Source organism: Ischnura elegans, chromosome 2 (assembly GCF_921293095.1).
Source record: "Ischnura elegans chromosome 2, ioIscEleg1.1, whole genome shotgun sequence".
Taxonomy (NCBI): domain Eukaryota; kingdom Metazoa; phylum Arthropoda; class Insecta; order Odonata; family Coenagrionidae; genus Ischnura; species Ischnura elegans.
In genome coordinates, this window is record NC_060247.1 from 112033100 (window position 1) to 112060484 (window position 27385).

Consider the following 27385-nt stretch of genomic DNA (forward strand, 5'->3'; position numbering starts at 1 on the left):
TAATTTATTCATATTTATTAAATTTACTACAGAAATAGGAAACACATGTTTTCTCTTTGACAGCACTAAATTCTAAATATTTCAAGATCACACTTGTTAAGATACCTGGAGGGTAAACTCATATACACGAACGCTCACAAGCACAGATATTTGTATAACCCTTCGTTAAGTAAATGCATACATAAATTTTAATACAATTTTGAACAAAAAATGAAATTAAAGTTGAGTAAAAAAGTAAAGTTGTGTTTTTAAAATCAACTCTGGGGCACTTTTCTGGAAGCCAGATATGACTATGTATTGAAAATTCATCCTTATCTTCATTAACTCAATCTAATAAAAATACAAAAATCACACCACTCAGCTTTGCACTGAAATCACAGCAGTTTTATTCGTAGTATTAAAAAGAATAGTTATAACTTGCTGAGGATATAACTCGGGTATATCTACAGTAAGTCATAAGAATCCAAGTCCCGAGTTAAAGATATTAAGATAAGAGTTTTGAAGGAATTACCTAAAGTTAGGGAATGATGATCATGAGATCGACGCTTATTTTACCTCATTTATTAACTAACATGAGCATAATAAAGGTGAAATTGTTACTTAATTTTTTAGGTAAAATTAATTTTAAAAAATAAAGGTGAAACTCACTGAGTTATATTTTCTTATAGACCGGTGTGCGGTTATTTTACTTGTAACTAAAAAAGTATTGATGATTCTTTGTTTATGTTACTTGAACAAAATTCAATTATTTTACGGCATTGCATAAATATTTTACCGTTATTACATGTTTTTTTATGAGAATGCGAATGAAGATAGCTATGAAGAATGTATTAATATGATCTATGATACTTAAACTTATTCACATTTGTGAAAAGCATCACTCTACAGCTTATAATACGTGTAGATCCAAGATGAGGTTACAAAGAAAACGCGGGACAATATGATACGGCTTTGTTAAATGAATAAGCGCATTTTTGGCAGTTAATCACTGCAAAAATATGTTTTTTTTGTTTTCCATTGCTTTTCAGCGTAAAAGTTGCCCAGAAATTTCTGTTTGAAACATACTTGAGATTTTTTCAGCAATTTTGAAATGCGTTCATCAGTACATTTGCAGAAATCCATTTCAACTCATTACGGTGAAACTTTTATGAACCATAAAAAATGTGACAATTCGCACCACCCAGATTCCGATCCCATCATATTGCAAACGCAACGCAATGAAACTAAATCGTAATATCTTTGAAATTGCTTTCAATTAGATTTTACGTAGTTGACACATAAGTGGTCATAATTATGTCCACAGCGAAACACCACAGTGGTGCTAGGCGAATATACGAATAGGCTGAGATGCAAAATGGTTTTAATTTTTACACACATTGAAAAACATGGTCTAAATTGTGAATTAGGTGATCTGGGACTAGTTTTCCCGAGTTTAATGTATATAAAGAAAATATTTTTATGGAGTTAGTGACAGTTTGCATTTTGATTATCACGTAAAAGACTCTTTCTTTGTATGCGTTCATTCATTTTCACGAAAAATGAGGTGGAACAAATAAAGAAACTCGCTGAGCAATATATGTTTTGGAAGTTAACCATTGCAATAAGCCATATTTCGGTTTCCCATTGCTTTTTCAGTGTAAAAGTTGCCCAGAATATTTCATTTTTGACACATACTTGAGACTATTAGATTTTAGTTGTAACTGGTTTAGGTGATTACAATTATGTCCACAGCAAAAACATCACGGTAGTACGAGACGAATATGCGAATTGGCTGAAATGAAAAATGATTTCAATTTTTACACATATATATAAGAACATATTTCAAAGTTGCATTTGCAAAAACGCGGCATTCCATGTTGATGCTAGATCTCCGAAAAGAAATACTGAGGGCGCAATGTTCTTGATTTCACATCCGTAATTACCAGTGGCCGGAGCATTTCAGCCATGGATGTGAAGGAGGGGGGGATGGGTCACGTGATGAATGGCAGAATTCTTGAGCATTTACAAGCGCCTTCCTCTTCATTGAATGTCTTTGGCACAGGCACTTTAAGAAAAACTCAATCATGACTCCACCAAAGGGGTTGCCACCATTTTATTTTCGTAATTCCGAAGAAGTTTCCATGAGACGGAAGGAGTTAAAGCTCTCCCGACGATAATGAATAATTTCTTGCTTTGCCACGGTTACGAGAGCAAAAAGCCATCAGCATCATTGAAGTGGGTCTGAATTCATTTGGCATTAGCCATCATGCAGCCATGAGGAGAGGGAATAACTGACTTTGTCGTCACCTACCGTGTGGAAACGGTATAGAAAAATAAGTGAATAATAATATAATAATATCCATCTACGCGATCGTATGTAAATATAATAACTCTGTGGTCAGGAAACAAGGATTTGATATCATCTGAGTTCGCAGAAGTAAACTTGGTTTTTGAATTAATTTTTTTCACTATTTTATCAGCTCCCAAATGAAGCAATGGTACTATCGGAATCAAATAACCAGGATTTTATGGATTGCTTGGTGAGATGACAAAGTGTCGTTTGAGTTATATTACCGTTACTTTATCGCTACTGCGACATGATTGCTAAAGTGTCACGTCATAATGAATGCGTATGATTCAATTTCATATTTTCTGGTCACATACATGAAATATATTTTCATGACATTATTTCACTGACAACAGAAGTATCCCTCAGTGAATATCCTTCTAAATTCATCTCAAACATTCAATCACATTGCATTGAATTCTCTCGTTAATTAATTTTCATTCCGTAGACGAAAGTAAGATCAATACAGTACTCGTGGTCAGGAATACATCATAGATAAAAAAGTACGTTCTCCATATTATACATTATATACCTTCCCACCTCAATTCTATGGGAAAAAACGTTTTTTTAAGCTCGGATTTGATGGATTTATTATTATTTACATCATGTTTCTAATCGAGTGAATTATTCAATGTTCGCACGCTAACAGCTCTTTTAATTGTGGGATCAATGATTTGATTATTGGATCGAAAATGGCTAGTCGTCAAACGGAATGATTGGCCGGCTAATTTCAATGCCTATTACATTCGGACTCACTTCAAGATGGCGTCTCCCGCAAAGAGCGTAGAGAGGGCTTAAAATGGCGGATTGGCGCACGGGCTCTCTCCTCCATTCCAAAGGGTTTTCAGACGCGAATGTCACGATAGAGGATTCCCCCATCGGCCATAATATTATGTTCTCACCCGCCGCAAATTTTAATCGGTTTACTGAAGTCGCCACTCGCTTCGCTGTCGGACGCAGCGATCTGAATTTCACGAGGAAAAAAGGTCTCTTTAGAGAAATTTATATAATTTGAGAAGTGAGCAATCTATCAAATGGATAATTTTAGTGGTATTCCTCGCTAGTGAAAATACTGTATCGCAAATATTGAGAACGACGGGATTGCTCTGCACACCAGATGCAAATTTTTGAAAACAGATCCGATTAAAATACGTCACACTGAGTGACAATACGAATCAAGGGTCAATTGGACGAGCAGTGGGGCTTCCTTTTTGCGATCCCCTTGTTATTAGAATTCATTGCTGACGGTTGAGAGGCTCGTTCTCTGGTAAAATGCCCTGGAGTAATCGGCGGCGCCCCTTCCGGCTTTGACGGAAGCCGGGATACCCGGCAAGCAGAAGGATAGCAGCCAGGCTCGCTTGGCCCAAGCGAGGTAGAGGAGGCCGCAGATGGGTATGGCGAGCAGAGTTCCGATGAGGACCCCGATCAACATAGCTCCGTCGTTTTCGGGTCGGTTGCCGTACAAATCGAGGCATCGCAAGTGATAGGAGTTGATCGATAGGTCGAACATGCTCTTCCCCACGAGCTCCGGTGGATGGTGGCACCTGCGTGGAAGAAAGGGATCAGTTTTGAGTCATGACACTCTCCCACAGTTTCTTCGCGTTAAAAGTAATTTGAATGAATTTTCTCGTGAACACGCGCAATAGACAATACTACACGCGCACGTTATGCATGTTATGATATTTTCCCTGTCATCGTATACATCAATATTAAAAATATTTGCACTATCATCGTATGTATTAATATATTATAAATCTTTAGTACACGAAATGAGCAATACGAATTACTGGATTTAATATTCGATTTTATCGCATTTTAAATCCAATCCAACTACTTATATCGAATGTAAAAAGCATCTATTACTCTCTCTATTTCTTTCTCAACCAGTAGTATTGTGTCATATTTGGTGACTTATAAATAAATCGAGAAATCGCCGTAAAATGAGATAGTATTTATAATAGGGTGGTTTCCTATTATTTTTTATTGCCTATATCGGAAGATTATTACTCTTGGAGTACGTATTTCACGCTTTTAGATTTTTAAATGACGATATCTATTTTTCGCGATCAAATGAAAAGTGAAAATTTTCAAGCGCGCGAAAACGCGACGGGTAAGGAAATCTCTCCGTGTGACGTATTTCTGGTTCCCCCTCCCGCCTTGTGAGGTGACCTTGATCGAGGCTCTGAGCGCTGATAGGACGCAGGATGCTAGAGGGTAGCTGAGTACCTTGCTGTCTGGTAGCGCTTGGCTTAAAAAAGGTTTATTAATACCTTATCAAACGAAGAAAACTTTCCGACCTTAGCCAGTTTTAATAGGTGATTATTAAGACATGTTTCCCTGAGCTCTGCGCCTCATGCATGCATTGGTAATCTCAGACGATGTATAACTCCTATCTTCTCGTATAGAAACTAGGTCCCTGTGACGTCACGTGGAGTGGCATCTCATGGGCGCCAATCTGGCCCCTTTTCAAATGAGGATAAATATGGACCATTGCCATTCGTCTAAACCGGTATTTCTAAAACGAAATAATTTGCTTATTATGAATACAGTAATTGTGGGTAACAAATCGCAATCAATGCCTTTCGTTTTCTTTGATGAAGGAAACTACCCTATTATGGAGAATGATAATACAGGGTTGTGGCAATTTTATCTAAATTCGAACTCTCTCAATTTTCCTGATAAAAATCTTCATTTCACCAGACTTTTTAACGCTCGGGAAATCCGCATCATGGATCTTGCACATTAATCAGAGTTTCTCGCATTATGGTCTAATTTTCTGAGAGAGAAACAAGCGAAGGCGAGCGTGGAACAGAGGAAGTTTCTCATAGAATTAACTGATGAAAGGAAACCTAATCAATATTATTCGGTGAAATGTGAAATATGAACAATGATGGCAGTCTTTCGTGGGTCTAATCAGGGATAGTCTTCAATTATTGATTGGCAATTAACAATGTTATGTTTTAAATTAAAATAAATAAAAATGACAAAGATACAAAAATGAGAAATATCCATTAGATTTGCAGCAGCGAATCCAATATTCAATGATGAAAATAAAATACCAATATGGTACAAAAACTTACAGCAAATATCCAAAAATTGAAAAATAACATCATTGCATAACTCTGTAAAGTTTTAGTAATAAATGAACTATTTGCAATGCCAAATTATTAGTTTGGAATAAAAGCTTCCTTTTCACATTAACAAAACTTCAACACCCACAACGATACACATGCGGCATTCAAATTAAACCTCCGTTAGTCTACCAGATACCAAGCCAATTTCTATTCTTAACCCACATCGTGTTTTCAAAGTTAGGAAGCTATCCTTCCTTGTATATTATTATTTTATGCTTCTGAATCAGTCACCAATTCATGAGCGTACCCAGCGGGGGCAGGATGGGGCAGCTGCCCCCCCAGAAGCAAAAAAAAATTCAAATCGAAATTATTTAACAGATTTCCTTAAAATCGAAGTGAAGTGACATTAGTATAAAACATTTAATCTAATTAAAAATATTATTTTTAGAAATAAAAAACAGAGAAAATAATTTTAAAAACCAATAAACCGCTGTTTTAATGTTCTTGAAATTTTGATTCCATAACCTTTTCTGTGTTACAGCTTAAACGACCATGGGTTGGCCCACTCTACCTTTGATCCTGGGTACGGCCTTGCTCCAATATGATTTTATGTTTCGTCGCATTTCTGGAATTAATACGAACATTTTGTTGCTTTTGGTTTCATACCGATATTTTGTGGCTTTATTTGGTAGACGCCACGAGACAACTTGAGGTACAATACGTTATATGCTAATTCCTTCGCGATATTCACTGCAAAGTTTTTAAATGCGTATGATAATTTAAACAAACAGAATTAATAATTATCTAAAGCATTAAATTTTGGGTACGCGACTTTTTTGATACACATTTATGGTGTATATTTTTATACGTTATATGCTAATTACTTCGCGATATTCACTGCAAAGTTTTTAAATGCGTATGATAATTTAAACAAACATTATTAATAACTATCTAAATCATTAAATTTGGGGTACGCGACTTTTTTGCTACACATCTATGATCGTGATCAACACATTACATGAATGAAACTATTATTATTGCTGAAATATAATGTATAGTAAATGTTTTTTTAAATATGAATATCGCCACCATCATTATTATGCATCTATTTGATACCCCTGAATGAAATTAGATATTATATGAATGATTTTTTTGCTGTTAAAACAGTTATTTCATACAGGGATGTATTTTTTTTAACCATTAATAAATGGCGTCTGGTGGACGCCGCGCGCAGAATTACGTTCCAAAAGGTGACGCGACTGACGGAGGGATAAATTTATATAAACTGGCTGGTTGGGGTTAAGCTAGAATCACACGTAATCATTTTACCCGTCATTTCCGTGTGATCACTAATGCGATCACTCGCAAATGATCGTCGCCGGCAATTGTTTATCGCGATCGCGATGAGGATTCCCACCACTATTTTTCATCACTCGTCCGGTCGCTTTTTCCGTCGCTCAAACCGTCATCAAAACACCATATCAGCCAATCAGAACGCAGTCCCATGTGGAGCGATTGCAGCGCAACGTTTGACAATCGTGGAAACGACATACATAAACAAACATGCTAAATATTTTCGTGATGCGGGTTCTATGACAACTAGCTGTGATATCGGAAGTGATGCGAAAGGCGACGGCGGTTGGGACCGTGTGATTCAGAAAAATGATCACTAGAGCAATCGCTTTTCCCGTCGCGAAAAGCAATCGCTATATTGATCACTTTTCGCGACGAAAGAAAATGATTGTGTGATTCAGGCTTTAGTCATGGACTTACGGGAACGGAAATTGTTAGCGCGCCTTCAGAGCCGACTTTGAATTAGAGGAATCAATGTTATCAGAACCTATATTTTAATAAAAGCAACACGTGAGCAGACGATGGCACACTCGGCCATTGAAACGTTGGGACCGATTACCCAAAACCACACCAGGTGGGAAACCCAATAAATCGATCGCTAAGTTCTAACAACGCGTATCTCCAAAATAGCGAATTTTCAGGAGAGCAAAAAATCGATTAATATTTTTTACTTTAGATTTAAATTAAAAACCAAAAGTTCATAAAACTGAAAAAGAAGCATTCATTTGCGAACAAAGAGTTGTTTTTCGTTTGTGTTTTATCTTTTTAATGTTATTAGACTTTGTTTAAGATACCTGTCTCAAGCTGGCTGGATTTGAGATACGTGTTGTTAGACCTTAGCCATTGAAATGTACCTTTAGAAAGGTCAACTGTTCATGCGAAGGATCCAACGATTTGATCTATGAATTTTTCTCTTTTATAGAAAAATCTTCCAAAATGGTTGGCACAACAAATTATGGTTTCGTTGGTAACGGGCCCTGATCGCTGTCATAGCGGCGCGGTAATTCCCTATACTACCTTACCACTCCTATCCCTACCCTAAAGGCGTCGTCGGGCTATATATCTGTGGTTAGGCTCCTTATCGCGGCGGCGCACAGTGGTCTGACATCAAATAAAGCTGGACAAAACCCCCAAAATTATTTTTTTTAGTACGGAATTCGAAACTTTGCACAGTTGTTGTCAACACATTGTTGCAATTTTTTTACGCAAACCCTTTTCATAGGTTAAATTTTTAAACAAATTACTTTGTCTCAAAGTTGAACAAATTTCGCAAAAAGTATCCGCTTCGAATTTTTATCGAAATTCAGCATGTTAAAACTAATGCCACAATTTCTTTAATTATTCAATAGCAACAACAATTTACAATATTGTGAAGCGGTTTATTATTGTTAATGCTTGTTAACTTTCATGACTCAGTTGTGGTATTTGTGGCCGATACGATACAAAATGGCGGACCCTGTTTTCTAATGAAATTTTGTGTTCATGTACGATTACAAAAAGAGGATCACCGAGTTACCCCGAGATATTTACATTAAAATTGCATCAAACTTTTGAGAGTTTCCGTCCAAATAAATCAACTTTGAACGTTAACATCTTTAACCAACATGTAAGCCTCTCAAATTTACCCTTTCTTCAATTTCGATGTATATTTCGTGTTTTTTTGAAGTTAGTAAGTTCTTTTGACTCGCCCGTTGTCATGACATTAAATCTTCTTTACGTTATTGTTCATGATTTCCTGTCCAATAGATCAAGTCGTACTTGGGATTTTGAGGTGGTAACATGAAAAATCCACTTCTTAATGTTTCAAAAACAATGACCGCAACGACGGCGCATTTCCAATTAGTTGTACCGGTGAGAAATACTCACCCCAACCAGATAATTAAGAAATATATTTAAAAAATTGGCGCATATATTTCCGCTATCGGCGTAATGTGATGTTTGTGTGAAAAGGAAACTTAAAAATCAATAAAATTATGACAAAATGAAGAAGCAATTGATTGAAAAAATGCGAACTTTATGCAAATATTCAATATTTCATTATTTTTTTCAATTATAAGTATTTTTTGTGCCAATCTGGTAATATGCATATGATTTTTTTCATTTTTTAAAATGCTTTTCATTGGAATTTGGTGCCGCGAATTTTTAAGGTCTTTTGCATTTTGTTTTAAATATCGTAAACATTGAAGACAAAACAGTACTAAAAAATTACATGTGATTACAAGGAGGTTAAGATAAACGAACGACTCGTGGAAGAACAGGAACACATAGATTTCCCCTCTGTTTAAGTTTCTTGGCGATTTGGCAAGCTCTGTAGCTTCTCGGGTCAACTTCGTGAAGTAGCTATTTCCCTTTGGCAGTCACCCTCGAGTTGTCAAAAGTCATCATCAAAAGTCTCATGTCCGAGTCTATTCCATGCACTCTCTCTAAATTCCCTGGCCCATTTTACCCATTATAACCCAATGTTGCTTCTAAGCAACGTAAACAATTTATAAATTCTCTGCTATATTTAGGAAACACCTAAACTACGCATTATTTTATGGTCTAAATTGTATAAACGAAATATTAATCTCCCATGATAATTATGATTGAGTGCAAAATTTTCAAGTTTTCAAAATGAAAAATCTTGAAATTTGATATCTTCCAGAAGCAGCTCTGGGTTAGAAAAGGCAGAAATCCCTTACTTTTCCCTGATTACTGTAAGCGTGCGCGCAGCGGTTAGCATTCGCATCTGATCCGGTGTTGCTTTCAAGCTGTTGAGGTAAATCGCAGGGTGCAGAGTCACATTTCGGCGCGGCTTGCCTCTGACTCCACGGCACCATTACCCGCGAGACCTCACTCAAAAGGAAGTTGCTCGAGTTTGGGGGTACCCATTGGGCCGGATGAATATAAGTTGAGCAAATGCTCATGAGCATAAGCCTGGATCATGAGCATTTGCTTTGAGCGAAAGGTAAGAGCATAAGCATTTGCTTCATTCGGTATGATTAAGCTCTATCTTATACTCCGGAGCAAATGCTTCAGTTTAAATACCTTTTGCTCAACATTTTAAACACGCCTTAATAACTAAATACTATTTTACTGATACTAATTTAATCATTTAACCAGTCCAATTCCTGGAAAAAGGGTGATGGGAATTAGAAACTAATTTATTCAACAGTTAATCAATCGTTGAAATGTCCTGTCGTAACCACCAATTAATAAGCACCTTTAATCTTCTGCGTGGGTAACTTTCTCTATTTCAAAGAGTACTAGGTAACTCGTGTGAAAATTTCGAGCTTTCACGCTATTAGGAAATAAGTATGTTAAGAAATTGGTGTAATTAGGTTTTAAAAGAGAAGAAGGAGTACCACAAGGTACTTTATTTATAATTATAAAAATAATTTCATAATAAGCTCTCACTCTTATGCATAACAATTTTAAACCATCCTTCATTTTATACCATTCGCCCATGCACAATCACTATGTGCATTTCGTACTAATTTCATTTTTTGTTGTCAAATCCCGTTGATAAAAATTCTTGAATATTTTCAACAAGATATTTTTACTTATCCGTGATATACGTTATCTTTTTAGCTCTAAGTATACCCACGATGACTCTTTTAGAGATCGTTTAAAATTGTTCACATTTCTCAGATTTTATTTGTATTCCAGATTATGTTGCGTTTCTTTGGTTTGGCTACGGATTTAACGGGTTTTAGAACTCTTTTTGAAGTTTGGAATGAAAATAAGTGCGGAGTCGATATACCTCGAGCGAGTAATCGACATGAAAAAATCGAAATTTTAAAGTCACATTAATGGATAAATAGTGAATATTTTATATTGAGATTGCATTTTTCGTCAGAAGTCGGCGATTCAGCATTTAAAATGATACCTCATTTATAACTGTAGATACCATATTAATGGAGCATATCGATGGCTAATTTTTAGCAACACATATCTCATAATTCGGCCGATTTGAGACAGGTATCTTAAACAAAGTGCAGGGATGCCGGCTTACAAAAAATATTGAGGGTGCCCAAACCGGAAATCTTGCCCCGGGAAATTTTGGAAGTGGTGAGTTTCAAATTTTTCAAGCATTTTAGAAGAGTCATATGATCAACATTAGAACCCTGATAACTGGAATCTCGATACGTGGACACTCCGGGGAAAATCGACAAGCCTGACACATTTTTCTCAAACCCACAACGAATTTTGAGGGGGCTCGGGCCCCCTCAGGCCCCATGGAGTCGGCGCCACTGAAAAAGTGTAATGACGTTTAAAATATAAATTTCAAGCAAAAAAAAATATTTTGCTATTGCATGCTTCTGCTTCAGTTTTTTTATTTATTTTTTTTTGTTTTTTATTCCAGTGTACAATTAAAATTTTAAATCGTTTCTTTTGCTCTCCTGAAAAGTTGTTATTTTTGAGATACGTGTTGTTAGAACTTAGCCATAGATATACGGAATTACAGAAAAACAACTTTCAGTAATATTATATATGATGATAGGAGCTGGATTCCGCTATGCGCTTTCATTTAGTGCGCTTTTTTCGCGTCACCGTCCATACTTCCTTCGTGTTGTGAATGATCTCGGCTATCCTCGCCTCCTCCAAATACCATAGCATACCTTGCATTTCCCTCACATTTCTCTGACTTGTAGCAACTCCGTGATACTCACCACATTGCCTTTGACTTCATTGGATCGATCCCGTCCAAAATCGGTACCAAATCTCTCACCATCCATTGGTTGACGCAATCGCAGCTCCAGGGATTTCCATGGAGATCGATCTTATTCAATTTGCTCCAGTCATAGACCATGTGACGGCTCAGATGAGTCAGACCGTTGTTGTTGAGGTACAGCTGAAATAATGGCATGATATATTTAATGGTTAAGAGTAAAAACCTTGAAAATCACCATAGTGTTAATTGCAAGTATGGCAAGTGAAACAAAACGAAAATGGGGACCCGGAGGGAAACGAAATTACGAGGTCTAGGTTTACTTCTGTTCCCGCACGATATTAAAATCACCAAGGAATTTAGTTTCGACCCGGGACGAAACTTAAACGAAAATGCGAGGTCTAGGTTTACTTTTGTTCCTGCATGATATTAAAATCACCAAGGAATTAAATTCCGACCTGGAACGAAATTTTATCGAGTTGCGTTCACCGTTCTCCTGCTGGTGAAACATGCCCCATGCATCTAATGGCGGTAAACCTCTACTTCATTCAGCCATACTTTGTAGTCGGTGTGTGGGTCGAAACTAAACTGTTAGAAGGTGAAGCGCGTGGTCCCTCCGGTGCGAGACATTATCTGCGTTTCGATTCGTCCCAGAGTTTTAGGTAAGTGTCGACCCAAAGTAGTTTTGACTCCGATTTCCTTTCGACCCAGAGTTTAGCTCTCCGGGTTTAAATCCATTTCGTTTGGTTTTTACAATTCGCTCCTGGGATCAAAATCATTGAAATTTTACTGACTTTGGCTTGTTTCATTTTGTTTCGATTGCCATCCCTGGTTAATTGGCGAAAAAGCCTCTTAGTTCCAGGTCGGTCGTAAAATTCGGTCATAGAATGGTCTGAACTCAAAAAAAGTAGTATTAACTAAAAAAACTAGTAAAAAAACTATTAACAGTCCAGAAATTTTTTTACAAATTAAATCGTCATAATAATATTTGTAGATATGCTTAAGATTTTTCTAAGTATATCTATGCTTTTTTCAGTGTGATTTGCACAGGAATACTTTTAAATGCTAAATCTACTCCATCAAGATTTAATCAATTCAAAGTTTATCACGACAAGGGTAAATAATTATTTTTAGTGGCGTTGCCACAGAAACAACGTTGAGAATATCCATTACAACGTTCCATTCTATATGTGTAGTATGCACACTCACCACGGTAAAGTTGTTTATTGACCTCGACTCAAAACTTTCTGCAATGGCGTAGGTCTCAATTACGGCTAACTTCGGATTGAGCTGGCAGTTCAACTCCTGGAGTCCAGTAAGCTGTGTGAAAGCACCGTCTTCTATCGTCGTCAGGTATGGCATGTGGGAGATAGACAGCGTTGATAGTCCTCGCAAGGGAGGCATCGACCTGTTGTGGAAACTCGTAATAGGATTTCCGTCCAAGATCAACGTCTTGAGCTCCCTCGCGTCGGCGACTGTGGCTGGGACTTCTCTCAAATTATTGTGGGATATGTCCAGTATCTCCAAGAATCGAGGAGTGTGAAGGAAACCGTCTGGTAGCATCTGGATACTCGTCCTCGAAAGGCTTAGGAGCTAAAAATAAATGATATGGACAGAAATTGAAACGACAATTCAAATATTCACATTTTCTATACCCCTTTTCCGAGCTGTTGGAGACTGGGCGGTAGAGAGCTAGTAGCCAGAATCAGAGTAGCATATAGAGAAAGAATAGTAGTAGTAGCCAGAATAGCCAGTAGCTAGTAGCCAGAATAAAAAGTAGCAAACAGAAGCGCTGCCCCTTCCACCTCACCTTTCCCCTCCATTCCCTTTTCCCCTCCGCTCCCCTCCATACGGCCGAACGGCGTTGCCAGTCCGTGGAAATAACAGTACGTGAGGCAGTACGATCGCGATCTTCCCAGATTACATTTGGCAACACCGCGAGCTGGAGAGCGATGTTCGCTGCACGAGAGAGACAGCGGTCTTCTACACGCTTTCACGTGCCACTCTTCTGAGATTGGCAAGAAGAGTTGGTGGGTCTCGAGCGCGTTCAAGGCCACCCGCCATCAGTTGGGAAAGAGGGTATAGTGTCCATAAACTGTATCTCAACTCCATTTCTGCCTCCACTTGAGTGTCTCTACACCAAGTGTGGTCATATGTTGATATGATTTTATTTTATCCCCCTCAAATTTCTTAGACTGGGGAAGACATAAATTGAAGCAGCAATTCAAATTTTCACATTTTCTAACATCCCAAAACTGTATATAGACTACATTGCTGCCTCTACTTGTGTAGGTATTTATACACCGTGTGTGCTCATATGTTCACATGGTTTTAGTTGTCCTCCCTCAAAATTCTTAAACTGAGAACTAGCCTCATAGCGAATGAATGTCAAAGTCGTCAACAAATAAATACACCAAAGGATGGTTCGCCATGAAAAAGTATTTGACTTAGCCGGGATGCGGACCCGGATATCCCGATTGGCGGTCAGGTGTGTTATTCAGTTACACCGCCAAGCTGTTTTCTAAGTGAACTTCGGGATGTGTTTTACCGAACAAGATGTTGGCGTCACAAGTCCACACTTTGGCACATGTGGCGAGGGTCCTGCTTACTAAACCACTGGCTAACAAACCTGACCGGCAATCGGCATATCCGGGGTCGAATTCCGGCTAAGTCAAATATTTTTTCATGGTGAACTTCATCCTTTGGTGTAACTAACTTTGCACCTGTGTGCGTGACTGCGTACAAAGTCACTTGTGACTGCAGTGCTTTGAAATTCGTCAACAAAGTCACCATTACCCTCTTCGTAGTGATCTAGTGTTCTTACAGAGCTGTTCTACAATGTATCAATATTTCCCATGGAAAATCGCTGTACACAATTATTAGCACCCAAAAGAGAGGCAAAAACACAATATACCAATATTTAAAAGTGAATAGAAAAGCAATAATTTGTTGAAAATGCGGAAAAGAACGAACTAGAATTAGATTTTGATAAAAAGTGGTTAAATATCGCTCATATGTTCAGTGGCATGCAAAATGCAGCACCTAAATGGAATGAACTTAAAGCCGTAAACACTTTTATCGAGCTATTGTGCATTTCTAATATACCTATCTATAGAGATTAAATTCATACGTCAATATGGGTATAAAATCGGATTTTTCATTTTCTTTTGATATATGAACAGCCATGTGACGTTAACACCCTTGCAGTACCACAGCTCTGTATCCAGTGGCGTAACCTAGGGAGGGGGGCCAGAGGGTCCGGACCCCCTCTACTCCTAAATATAAAAACACAGTTTCTTGGCTTCATAAAAGAAAACAAAATATTGAAAAATTATGAATTTTCAAAAGATTTCTTTGACCAATGAAGTTTCTCCATTTACTAAAAGTGTTGAAATTAGATTCAAAACCCTCTACTTAGAACCCTTTTTTTTTCAAAAATTTTCCCCTTTAGTGTTGGAGCCCACCGAACGAAATTCCTGGCTACGCCACTGTCTGTATCATTTTAATGGAAAGGGACAAATCTATCAGCCTGCGTCTTGTCCATAAAACGTGTTGATAACAGCAAAATTACTAGGCCTCCCATACGTTTACAAAGTATTGAACTTTTTCTACCATTGGAATGGTAATAAACCTAAAGAAGGGGAAAAATGTAATGAATACAACTTAAGGTTTACAAATATACATATTTTGCCCAAGCCGAACTTGACCCTGTTCAGACGCTCATTTAACTATTTAGGGAAAAACTCATTTCCTTAATTGTTTGATAGTATAAGAGGTTGAAATACTTCAACATATTTTATGAAAAGAGCGAAGAAATGGTTATTTGGTGTAAAAAACTCCAGAGAAACTTTTTTTTGTTAATAGTACAATTAATGCTTAGTGAATGTTTGTTTGCCTGACAAGAAAGACAAGAAATTTTTATCTTCCATGCATTAATTTTTGGACCGTACCACTGTTTCAGTTTATTTATTTTTCCAATTCACATTGCAATTAATTTTAAAGTGGGTCTCCCAATGAATTCATGCCTTAAAGGAATTCCTAATTCATCCCTTTCCATTTGATTTGTAAAAAATTCTTGTAATGGTGATTGCAATGATAAATACATGTATTATTATTATTATTTTATATTACTATTACTTAAAATGGTGGTGGTGATAATAAACCCTCAAGGAATATCACCATAAAGTTTTCAAACGGTGGTGTTTTTATTATGTCTTCATGCGTTAAAGAGTTAAAAGCCAAATGTTTCATTTTTTGCACCATTAATAATCATATTAATTCAGCGGTGATCGCGCCTTATCTGAGATATAACATTTTGATTCAAATTCGTATCAAAAACTTTACCTCAGCGGCGAAGTGGATTATGCCATTTTTTCCATTTTCTCTTCTAAGCGAAAATTTACTAGAGTATAAGTTTCTTATAAATTGCGCACTTGTGACTACTCTTGAGATCTGGTAAAGTAGTAGATTTAGATTCACTACTTTACAATATTCCAGAGTTACATTCCAAGAATCTGGAAAAGTGAAAGATTTACTCGACAAAATCGTTCTCCTCTGTGCTCATCTTAGAATATACACATAAATCATCACCATTGGGGCATTTTAAATGAAGGCACTATTCTTCGTAATGCAGCAATTGCGCTGCTATGGGTTTCTGTAAGGTGACAATTAAACGGCCGCGGGGTAACTTTCAGAAAGGCGATACATTTTGTGATTCTACCATCAGCGGAGCTGGCAGTTCAATTCTTTTTCCTTCCAATACACACATGGCATACCTTCAGTTTTGGGATGGTACAAATGGCTTTAACCGTCACGCTGTCGATGACCCGGAAAGGATTCTGGTCCAAGTAGAGCTCTTCCAGCGCTGGGAGGTGTTCGAACAGGTCCGCGTTTAGGGAGTGAAAGGCGTTCCTCATGAGTTTGAGCACGCGCAGCTTGTGCAGCGGCTGGTACGACGTGTTGTCGTAAGTCCCGCGGAAGGCTTCCGGCTTCAGGCTGGAGGTGAGCCGGTTGTCGCTCAGGTCTATCACTTCCAGGATGTCCGCGAGAGAGGAGAAGGCGTCATCGTCCACGGAGGAGATGTGATTGCTGTGCAAGGCTAATCGAGTGATCGGAACTGCAGGGAAAGGGCGAAGGCGGGTCAAACTGCAAAGGAAGTGAGCGTACTATGGGTCACAAAAGTTCACCAAATAATTTAGTGGCATCATTTAGGCCCCCATTAGACCAGGTGGCCAGGTAACGTCACCAGAGAACCGGATGGCTGATCATCTAGTCATTGGATATAGATGGTGGGCTTATGGCTCAGTCTGAGTTGCCAGTGGCGACAGGAGTGGTTGCGAGGCTTGGTAGCCAGCCGGTGACTAAAGTCTGCCTACCCTATCGTTGACTAACCTATTTTTGTCTAGCCAACAACAGGCAGATAAAAACAATAGGGTAGCCATTGACATTGAAATGGCTATCCTATTGTTGTAACCATTGACATTGACATGGCTAACTTATTGTTGTAACCTCCATAAGAATCAATGCTCAATGACGAGCTGAGAGTCCAGCTGGTTTTCTGGCGAAGTGGCCAGGCCACCTTGCCTAATAAGGCCCTCATACTCTTTCACAAAATTTGAGTGTATTGTTTAGCACTATTATAAGGCTATGAACAGAAAACAATGGAATACTGGTCGCTACGCACCGCGAACGGTTGTATTTGTAGTCAGGCGGAAACCCGTCCGGGCGCACCACTCACGGCCTAATACAATGAATTTCAAATGAAAAATTGCCCTAAATTCCATCGAAATAATAGTGCGTTTTGAGGCCTGTGGTCCAAGTACTGTATCTTTCAAGTTGGAGCCTCATTTGAAATGTATGTGCTAACAGAAAATTCAAAGTTGCGCGAAATCATATGTATTTAGGAGGAGCTCCACTATGGAGGCCTTAAGATGGCCAGATGCGAAATTTCTTGGCTTCAATTGGGGAGGAGTTGTAGCCGTTGCAGTTAACCCGAAGACTTCATCAGGATAGCTGGAGAAACTGTCGTCGCCTCTAGACAATGCAACGCGGAATTACGCCCGAAAGCTGTTACTAATGTGGAGGAACGCCGCGGAAACCACAGATCCAATTTGACAATTTCCACCCACCGTAACCATATGGCTACACCAGTGGCGTAACTATGGGGGGATGAGGGGATAGATCCCCCAAAGGAATAGAAAAATATTTAAAACTGTCTAGTTTTAACACGCAATAACTGATTCTGCTCAAAGTTAAATCTTTGGAGCCAAGATGATGTAAAATTTATTTTCAGGCTTGTCATTTTTTCAAAATTTTTCCCGGATCCCCTTACCTGTGGGGGGGATCGACACCCCAGGCCATTCCATGCCCCCCAAAGCATATTCCTGGTTACTGGTTACCTGGTTATGCCACTGGGCTACACCCTACCATTCTGAGAATATGAGACTCTTAAAGAAAATCCGCGCTATTTTTTTCTATCATATAGTCGCAAATATGCAGTCAAAGCATTCAATAACTTAAACCGCTTCTTAGTTTATTTATGAAGCCGGATGAAGTTAGCCAACCGAAGCAAAGAAACGGATGCGAAACGAAAATTCAGTATTGACACCAACACTTTAAATTACGAGCAATAATCATGAAACTAAACGGGAAACGTAATTCTATTTAGAGATCTCTATAACTTTCCCTCGCCCACGCTTGCCCTGAAGATTCATCCTTTCTATCAAGGTCAGGGGCGCAGCTATGAATTAAGGCTAGGGGGGGTTATAGGCGCAAATAGACCTTGGCAGTGGCGGATACAGATGGGGGGCGCAGGGGGCGCGCGCCCCCCCCTTGCGGGTCCGCATGTATTGCCGAACAATGCAAAACCACAATTGTAACTTTTTTATATCATTAGATGGCATTGTCTTTTACATGTTTATAATCACTTTAAATAAAAATTTCATATACTTTGCCTGTGACTTGATCATCTTTTATTACGATAAAATAAAAGACAATTTAAGATATGTTGCGCCCCCCCCCCCCCCTTGAGTTTTTTCTGTATCCGCCACTGGACCTTGGGTATGTGCTATATCCGCCAGGATAAGCGGGAGGTGCGGGGGCCCTCCCCCAGAAAAATTTTAAGATAAATGATTCAAAATGGGGAGTTTTATGGATTTCTGAGGGATATTTTATTGATCCTTAGACTCTTCTATAAGTATAGTTAGCAAATTAAGTAAAATGGTTTAAACTTAAAAGTTTCTCTCAGCTCAGGGAGGGGTTTCATTCCCCAAACCCCCCCCTCTCTGCGCCATTTCAGGGGCGGATCCAGCATCAAATTTGGAGGGAGGCAATGACTGGGGTCCGGAGAGCATGGAGTAACCCCCAGAGAGGGGCGTTCCCCCGTGTAAAATTTTTAAAATACCCATAATTTTTACACATTTTGGAGTCAGAAATTTCGTTTTTATTCTTAAAAAAAGATATACCTGAAATATTTTATACATTTATGGATACATAAACTATTAAAAATTAAAAATGTTTGATAAAATTTGGGGGGGTTTATGACCCCTGTCACCTCCCATCTGGATCCGCCATTGATCAAGGTCACTCGCAGGAATTGAATAACATAACATTCTGACCTCGTTACCACCCAATATAGCTGTTTGACTTCGGATCATTCAGGAGAAAAACTTTTATGAATCACCTGAATATTTCACTAGATTACTTGAGATGACCATCGAAGAAACGTACCTAAAAATCTTTGCAATCGCAGGCAGAAAGTTTTCTGGGCGTAAATGGGTTAAGATAGTGTGGACCTTTTGCTTTCATTACAAGAACATATATTTGAACATTACAAGAAATAAATTTGAAGGTCACTTACTCGGTGTCATCGCTTACGCTAACGTCGATCACCACTGTAGGTTGAGTTTTGTTGCCGGAACTTATCTGATAAGGCCAGTAATTTGCATTTTGGTAGGATTTGTGAAAGTTCTCGTTATTTCTGCATTCGATCCACGTGCTCGTGACAAACTTCCCGTCTTTGTCTTCAGAGTCCTCACACTTGCAATCGTCACATATTTTGTCAGCATTCGCGAAACCAAAAATCAGAGCAAGAAGAAGCGCTGTTGAAGCAATTCTTCGCCTCATTCTGGTGGCTGGATGTATCAGGCACTATAATTGGACCTGAAAAATAAATTGAGAAAGTGATATTGAACAATCAAGTAAAGCCATTCCGTTTTTAAGGTTGGTCGGAGAGATGAAGACTATGTGACTTTCATGAAAATTTCAAAAACCTACCCGTAGGTACCTCATGGACTGATGACCACACATGCCAGTACGGAACCAAACATTCACAAAAAAATGTTTGACCATTGGTGTCTTAGTTATTATAGCATACAGTTCAATAAACGTTTATTTTCACGGATATTGCAGTACATAAAATATCAGACGATGGTGGCGGCAAAATAAATAATACCATAATCCGTGAGATCTGTTTAGGCTTGCACCCCGTCACCATTACTGAGGTTGATCCGCTATTCTTTTGCTTACCCCTGCTTTTCCCCATAGAGATATTAATAACAAATAATAAATACTTAAAAATCCATTAATTACTTGAGACGTTTAAGGGGGCGAAGGTCGAGACGATTCTCCCACAATCTCACGTGGGGAAGGTCCTGGTAAGTATCACTTAATATTTTTTCCGCGAGGAAATGTGTAAAATGTTATTGTAGAATGCAATCTTAGTAAATAATCGTAAATACTAGTCTTAACAGTTCTTAAATAAAAATAATTAAACAATTTTTTTACAAATCCAACGCAATGAAGCATATATTAACTTATTTACATTGAAAATGCCCATTTTGAAAAATCTCACGTGAGATTAGAGGGAAGGGGAAGGAAGTTGATCCAAATCTCCACGATATCTAACTAAGGCAGGAGGGGAGGAGGTCCAAAAATAGCCAATACCACCTAACGTAATTAATTTAAGTATAACGGGACTAGCCACGGTGATATCTTTACGGAGTCACCCGCAATGCACAAATTATGTGAAAAATCCACAGAGGAAAAAAATCATTCGCCGCGACCAGGATTCGAACCCGGATTTCCGATTGCTTTAGCCATTTCCACAGGGAAGAACAACGACTTGGTAGCTTCACTACCTAAAGCACTCGACCGGAAATTGAGGGATACGGGTTTGAATCCTGGTCAAGGCGAATGATTTTTTTCTCTGTGGATTTTCACGTAATTAAAGAACGCCCCCTTATTTCATTCGAAAGGGAATATTTTGTTCTACCGGAAAGCGTGTTTTATTTTTTTGTTATTTTTTTTTAAGTTAATCAACAACAAGGAGGTAAAGATATTAGTTTGCAGCAAAAGGAAGGAGGCTAAGAGAAGTATTAACCTAGGAAAGCAAAATCTTGAAGAGGTGAAAGAGTTTTCTTTCCTGGGAAGCCTAATATCGACGGTGGAAGAAGCAAGAAAGGAATAGCCTGCAGAATATGGCAGGCGAAGACGGCTTTCTTCGAAAGGAAGAATCTTCTTACAGCTGAGAGTATAAGCATATAAGTAAAGGCACAAATCTGCATATGCTGTATATGGAGCATGTTTCTCAATGGAAGCCAGACTTGGGCGCTGACTGCTGCAGAAGAGTAATTGTTCTAAATGTAGTGCTACCGGCGAACAGGGACGCCGACTTACAAAAAATATTGGGGGGACCCAGACCGGGGATCTTGCCCCGGGAAATTTTTTAAGTAGTGAGTTTTAAGTTTTTTCAGCATTTTAGAAGAGTCAAATGATAAAAATTAGAACCCTTATAACGCGAATATCGATATCTGGACACTCCGGGGAAAATCAACAAGCCTTATACATTTTTCCTCACACCCATAACGAATTTTTGAGGGGGCTTGGGCGCCCTCAAGCCCCATGGAGTCGGCACCACTGCCGGCGAATAATGAAGATAGAATGGATCGACCATGTAAGTTATGAGAAAGTGAATGGTGGGAGAGAATAGAAGTCTTCTAAAAACTTTAAACAGAAGACGGGACAACTTAGCTGGCTGACAATTGAAGTATGTAGAGTTCATGAATGTTAAATTTATTGATGACGGGAATTACTTGTATGTATTTATTCATTATAGACATAGTGAGAGGAAAAAAAATAAATAGAAAACCGGCCGACAAACTAGATTTATAGCTTAGCAGGACTCATAGTTTTCAGCAATATGCGCACTACAAAATATTCTAACACGGAATATATTATTGTGTTTTCAATGTAAAATTTAAATGTTAACATTTGTACTGAAAATTTTACTGTACTGTTGTCTTAATCAACGTTAATTTTATTAAAATTATTGGCTTATCCAATGTAAAAAAGTGTAAATATACAAATTATGAGAAAAAATGAAAATTGAGAACCTGCTGACAAGCTTGATTAATAGCTTAGCAGGACTCATAGTTTTCAGCAATATCTTATACTGCATAATGTTATAACACTAAAGCTATTTTTTTACCAACGTACATTTAAGTTTTAATATTTATACTGAAATTTTACCGTACTATTACATTCTGAAAATTTGTTGTTAAATGAAGAAAGAGTATACAGTCATTTATCCATATTTATAATATTAAGTTCAATATTTTTTCACAATAGCATTATCTTCCGGGAGATGCTGTATCTGATCTGAGTGTTACATCGAAGAAGGTAGACACCACTTTCCTGTATATTCTTCACTTGTTCTTTGGAATTAAAAATCGCAAAAAAAGCAAACAACAAATCGTACAAAGTGGTTTTATTTTTTTATTATGCATAACTTCCACTAAGTTAATTCACCAACCATCAACTTCATCAGCTGCTATCAGGTTCACTATCTGGCGAAAAACTTACAAAAAAACTCGTAAGATAGCAGCAGGATCAACTGATAGATATGAAAGAATAGACGTTAAACAATCGACCTGATTATGTAGCACATTGATTTTTCCCTCCTGCAGCAAATTTAAAGAGGGTGAAATACGAGGAAAATGTATGGTGAATATACGAGGGCGAGACAGGCCGAACGATTGAGACGAGGATAAAAGAACACCGAAGATTTTTCAGATTAGCGCTACCAGAAAAGTGGGCCGTGGCGGAACAAAGTATTAATGAAAACCATGCTATTACATGGAGAGATACAAAAATTCTATGCCACGCACAACATTACTGGGACCGCATAATTAATGAAGCCTTAGAGATCCGCCTCCATCCCAAAAATTTAAGTCGGGACAAAGGCTATCATCTTAGCAACATACGGAAACCTGTGACCAGCTGTATAAAAAACATAGGGAAAGAACATGAAGAGTTTCAAAAGACCTACAGCCAATCGAACGACACCTGAGCCGTATTTTTGTCCTCGATAAACGATCATATCGGTTCAGTGTGAAATTTGACTTTCAAAAAGTAACACGGACTTGAAGATGGGAGACAAGTCGTTTTTCGAAACGTCGGCTTATACGACAGAATTAACCTGGCTGAGAACCCGAGAAGAATTAATTAATAGTATTCACCAGGAGAAATCAAAATCCTATATTTATTTATTTATTTCACACACAGCCGAAAACAGCATTGTTCGGCCTTGATAACAAACAATCAAGCGTGCACGAACAACCATGCCCGGGATAAGGGTAACTTACCCAGGCGGGACTCGAATCCGCGACATTTGATTTAGCAGGCGAGGACTTTACCACGCCGCCACGCTATGTTTTAAAGTGTAGAAAGCGGCGTTAAAAACGTCATCATTGACGAGGTCATTTGGACCAAGAACAGTTTAATTTTTTTAGTTCGTGTAACCCCTCTTAATATATTGACCCTCAATTAATAGATATATGTAAAAGCTTCAAATAGCAAATTTTTCTCTTTAGTGTTAGTTTTTCGTCCTCTCCTAACTTAAGCTCACACCTCCGCTCTCAATTTGAATTCTCTTCCCGTTTGGCCAAAGTCTCCTGTGGCATTGATAAACTTCCTTCTGTTGTATTACCGATGTAACTTAATGAGCACCATCCTGCAGCTTTCTTTTTTTAATTCAACGTTAGTTGTCTACTTCAATATTGCTCAAGCTAAAGATAAAATTCCGAGGATATATCTTTATCGAGGAGATATCTGGTGACTCACCTTGGAATACGAGATTACCGCTCGAGTCATTCGTTTAATTCATAATAAATGACTATCTTGCTTAACGGCGGCATAAACATTTTCAAGGAAGTGAATTCGATAGCCATGATACGATAACAATTAGGTGCATGATATCTAAGCAAGTTAACAATCGGCCAAGAAAGTGCATAACAGGCACGTGAAGATACGACTCGTGAAAGAAACTTATGAAAAGGGAAGTTTGTAAAGTGGCTAACAAGAAGACCAACAGTTTAATGGGCCATATCATGAGATTGATGGCTTGATCAAGATTATGGAAAAATCCAGCCGATTCAGGCGCGATATTGTGGAAGTTCAACATTTTTGAATAAAATACAATTGCAATTTTTCACAAATATTTAATGCTTACGACGCCTTTCGGCTCACAGGTTCACTTTCGGCTGTTCGGCTCCCTGCCGTGTACCATACGGTACCTCTGTGAGTCGAAACGCGTTATACGCCTAACTGTGGAAAAGGGCAATTACTTTTTATTTCTTTTGGAAAAGAGGTTGGCAAGAATGGGAAAACTCGAATAAAATATATAGGACAGATAACGAAGAAGGTGAATGTGAAGATACACGTTCGTGCGAAAAGAGAGTAGAACTGACAATGAGTGAGATATGCGTAAAACCAAGCTCAGGATCATTGACCAGTGATGACGATGATCACACAAAATGGCAGATGCTATGTGCAATGCAATGCACATAGCATCTGCACGCAATCAATTCCTGCAATGCACATGGCATCTGCATATTGTGCATAGTGTCCAGTGCAATAATCTATTTGAAGAATTTGAAATCTACTGTAAGTTTTATTTAACATTGCTGCAGCAGACTTTGAACCTGGAAATTGAAGGAGTTTATGGAAATACTTTCCCAAGCATGGTGAAGGTGCAAGCTGACATACCCTGCCCGGTGCTTCATAAAAATTATTTCAATGCATTAATGCTGCATTAAAAAAAGATCTTTTTAAAACTAAAATTTCATTTTGCCTCTGCAAATGCCTATCGACATCCAATCAGAAACACGTATTAATTGTCCTTCGCTAAATTATACTCTAAATAGTCTTAAATGTTTTATCTAGTGTTTTTCCGCCTATAAGTTCGGACGTTATATCGTTTACTGAGTTCATTCACGCATCTGCAATTCATGTTTCTCGAAAGGAACCGTAAGTCTAGATGAATAGATAGAAGCTATTGTTAAAATAATGCGCGACAAAATATTTGGAGGTCATGCGGCACAATAATAGGAACCTATAAAAACATGTTAGACTCTAATCAATCATGACAATAAAACTATTCCGTTCGAATGAACTTGAATTGGTTATACTTCAGCAGTTTGTTGATCTTCGGGCTCACTACGTCAAGCCGTTTACAGTTATTTATTTACTATCTCCGTGTACAAAAATGAAATAAATGAAATCATATGCGAGTCCCTAAACGATACAATAAATACCTGTCTATTGACAGGAAAGTTTTTACCATTTAAGCTTTCTATTCAGCACTTAGAGCTATCGTAGTACTTCAAATCAATTTTTCTATTACAATCGAATTGACACGATTTCTTTATTTACTCCAGTACTTTGTAAATGTCACATGTATTAAGAATATGAGGTATGTGCTAATAATAAATACACCGTGTGAACTTAAAATGAGATAACCCTCACCAAGGAAGTACATTAGGGATAAATGAGCGACTTTGCTTCAAATTTTAACATGATTCCTTATGTAATCGAAGTATCGTCCCAGACCCAATACTCTTTTTCTATTTGGAAACTTTGTGAAATAAATGCATATCGAGGCTCTTAAGAAAATACGCAAATGCTTCATCATTCGAGCTTGGCCAGAGAGATAACGGAAATCTTGAGGCATTTTATACCTTGCCTCACGCTATGAAAGTCCATGAAGGTACAATTACTATTATTCGCGGGAAAAGTGTACCAAATAGGTTAAAATAGCTGGTCAAAACTTATGAGTTCCTTGCAGCGTCATCGTCGTAACGGTCTTAATGTTTCTCGGCCGTCGCCGGTCGCTTTTTCAATTCTCTGGCAATCAGGATCGAACATTCCCCATTGAATATATCATGACAGTGATGCGGTGGCAGAACGAAAAGTTTTTATGAGTATACCAAGCACCCGATATAGCTTAAACGCGAATTTGGGATGAAATTCATAAACTTGTTGACGATAGCTTTCTGGGTTTTGCTGCCGCTTCAATAAGTCCCAGGATTTCCCTCTCGACATCCAAACGACGTCACATCTCCAAAAAAAACGAGGTTGGATCTTTTACGAATAATATTCCCAGGATTTATAGAACAGCACTATGATAGTGAAACACTAGGACCAGCCTTCGTGAAGGTTTCCCTTCACGAAGGCTGGCCCTAGTGTTTCATTAGGAAGGAAGGTTTCTTGTTACCTCGACAAATACTCACGAAAGTTTCTACTGCGAATGTGTAAACTGATACAGATATTATGTAGGCTCTCACCTTTTCAACGTCCTTGTAGTCTCTGCCGGTGTCGAATTCTATTCCCAAAGAAGTATGCCACCAGAAAAGTCTCCACACAAAACACCCAACAGCTAGTATACCGTGCGCTTGACTCCTCGCTATCTACTGCCTCGATGCTTATCTTCGTTGCGTAGGTGGCGCTGCTCTTTCCCTTAGCGTATTTGTCTCCCCACCCTCCGACCTCAACGGCTTATCTCAGGAACGAGATATCTCATTTATTTTCCTGGAAAGATTCTAATATTAATTTTCTCGGTGAACACGTACCTTTGTGAAGAATCTGCGAGGCTACTCTGGCTTTCCTCCGGGTTATCGTTGACATTGTAGCCTTGAGCTCGCTTGAGCGGGTAGATTTTTCATTGCAAGAAGCTATTTTGTACAACTTTTCAATCATTCTTTTTAAGAGACAGTGAAAACGGTGCAAAAATTTGTCTGAAAAGAACATACAAAATTATCCATGATGAAAGAACACAAATTTAATTAATTAATAGGTAATATCTAGGGATGGTCGGATCGGATACCTCGGATCTAAATATCCGCGGATATTGCCCTGCATCGGATACATCGGGTCCAAAGTCGCGGAAGACATCGGATCTGCATCCGAAACTTTAAATAATAGCTTCAGTGAATGCAACGCCCCTGATAAGGGTGGAAAGAGTTCCGATTCTCTATTCGAATGCGCCGTCGCATGAGATTCTTGTCCTACTCATGAACCGTTTAGTTTGAAAGCTCTAGCAGAAGTTACGCAGGAGAATTTTATTCGGAAAATAAAAAAGGCACAAGAGATTGAAAAATCATCGGAAGAATCTCAGCGTCAGGAATTTGAAAATGCATTTGGATCCGAAAATATCCGATCCGAAAGATCCGGCTCCGAAAATCAAGGACCCGATCCGAATCCGGTTCCGAAAAAAAATCCTGGATCCGTCCATCACAAGTAATTTCCACACCATGGTTTCAACACATCGTGTCATTTTTTCCTTGAAAATGACACGATGTGTTTAAACCTTTGTCGGTTGCTGAGTTTTGAAATTAAAAAGTGTGTAAATTACCATTTGTGATTTTCATATTGGATATATATCGAACTTTTACCTAATCAAGCCTGAAACGGCCTGATTTTATACGGCCCGAAATTATGTTATACATTCTGATTTTTTACTATCCCCATGCGGCCTCTATGGTTGCCTTAACGTTGGCGACATTCAAAGGGATTTTTTCCCCTTCGTTGCAGTTCCGTTGCCGTCATGTTTGTATAATCGTATTCGGCCGCTTCTTCATCGATGATGGAAAATTGTCGCAATTTACGGGGCAAAGGCCTGCTTTGTGCTATCTGGGTAGCAAATCG

The 27385-nt window shown here is 38.4% G+C and overlaps 1 protein-coding gene across 1 annotated transcript; it reads right to left on the reverse strand.

Moving 5' to 3' along the window:
- On the reverse strand, window positions 1–26164 carry LOC124154416 (leucine-rich repeat neuronal protein 3-like). Its single transcript, XM_046528121.1, has 6 exons — window positions 26026–26164; window positions 19263–19564; window positions 16180–16549; window positions 12614–12997; window positions 11406–11587; window positions 1–3870 (listed from the first exon to the last, which is right to left on the reverse strand). The coding sequence occupies exons 2-6, from the start codon at window positions 19526–19528 to the stop codon at window positions 3555–3557; spliced, it is 1518 nt and encodes a 505-aa protein (XP_046384077.1). The 5' UTR covers window positions 19529–19564; window positions 26026–26164; the 3' UTR covers window positions 1–3554.
- Between the last annotated feature and the right edge of the window lie 1221 nt (window positions 26165–27385).

Bases quoted from the DNA above. Each gene is read 5' to 3' on its own strand.
- LOC124154416 (XM_046528121.1), bottom strand. From the start codon at position 19,528: ATGAGGCGAAGAATTGCTTCAACAGCGCTTCTTCTTGCTCTGATTTTT. The intron at 12,998-16,179 runs GTATGCCATGTG...ATTTATTTTTAG, and splicing joins GTACCATCCCAAAACTGAAG to CTCCTAAGCCTTTCGAGGAC. The intron at 3,871-11,405 runs GTGAGTATCACG...TCTTCCACGCAG, and splicing joins ATGAAGTCAAAGGCAATGTG to GTGCCACCATCCACCGGAGC.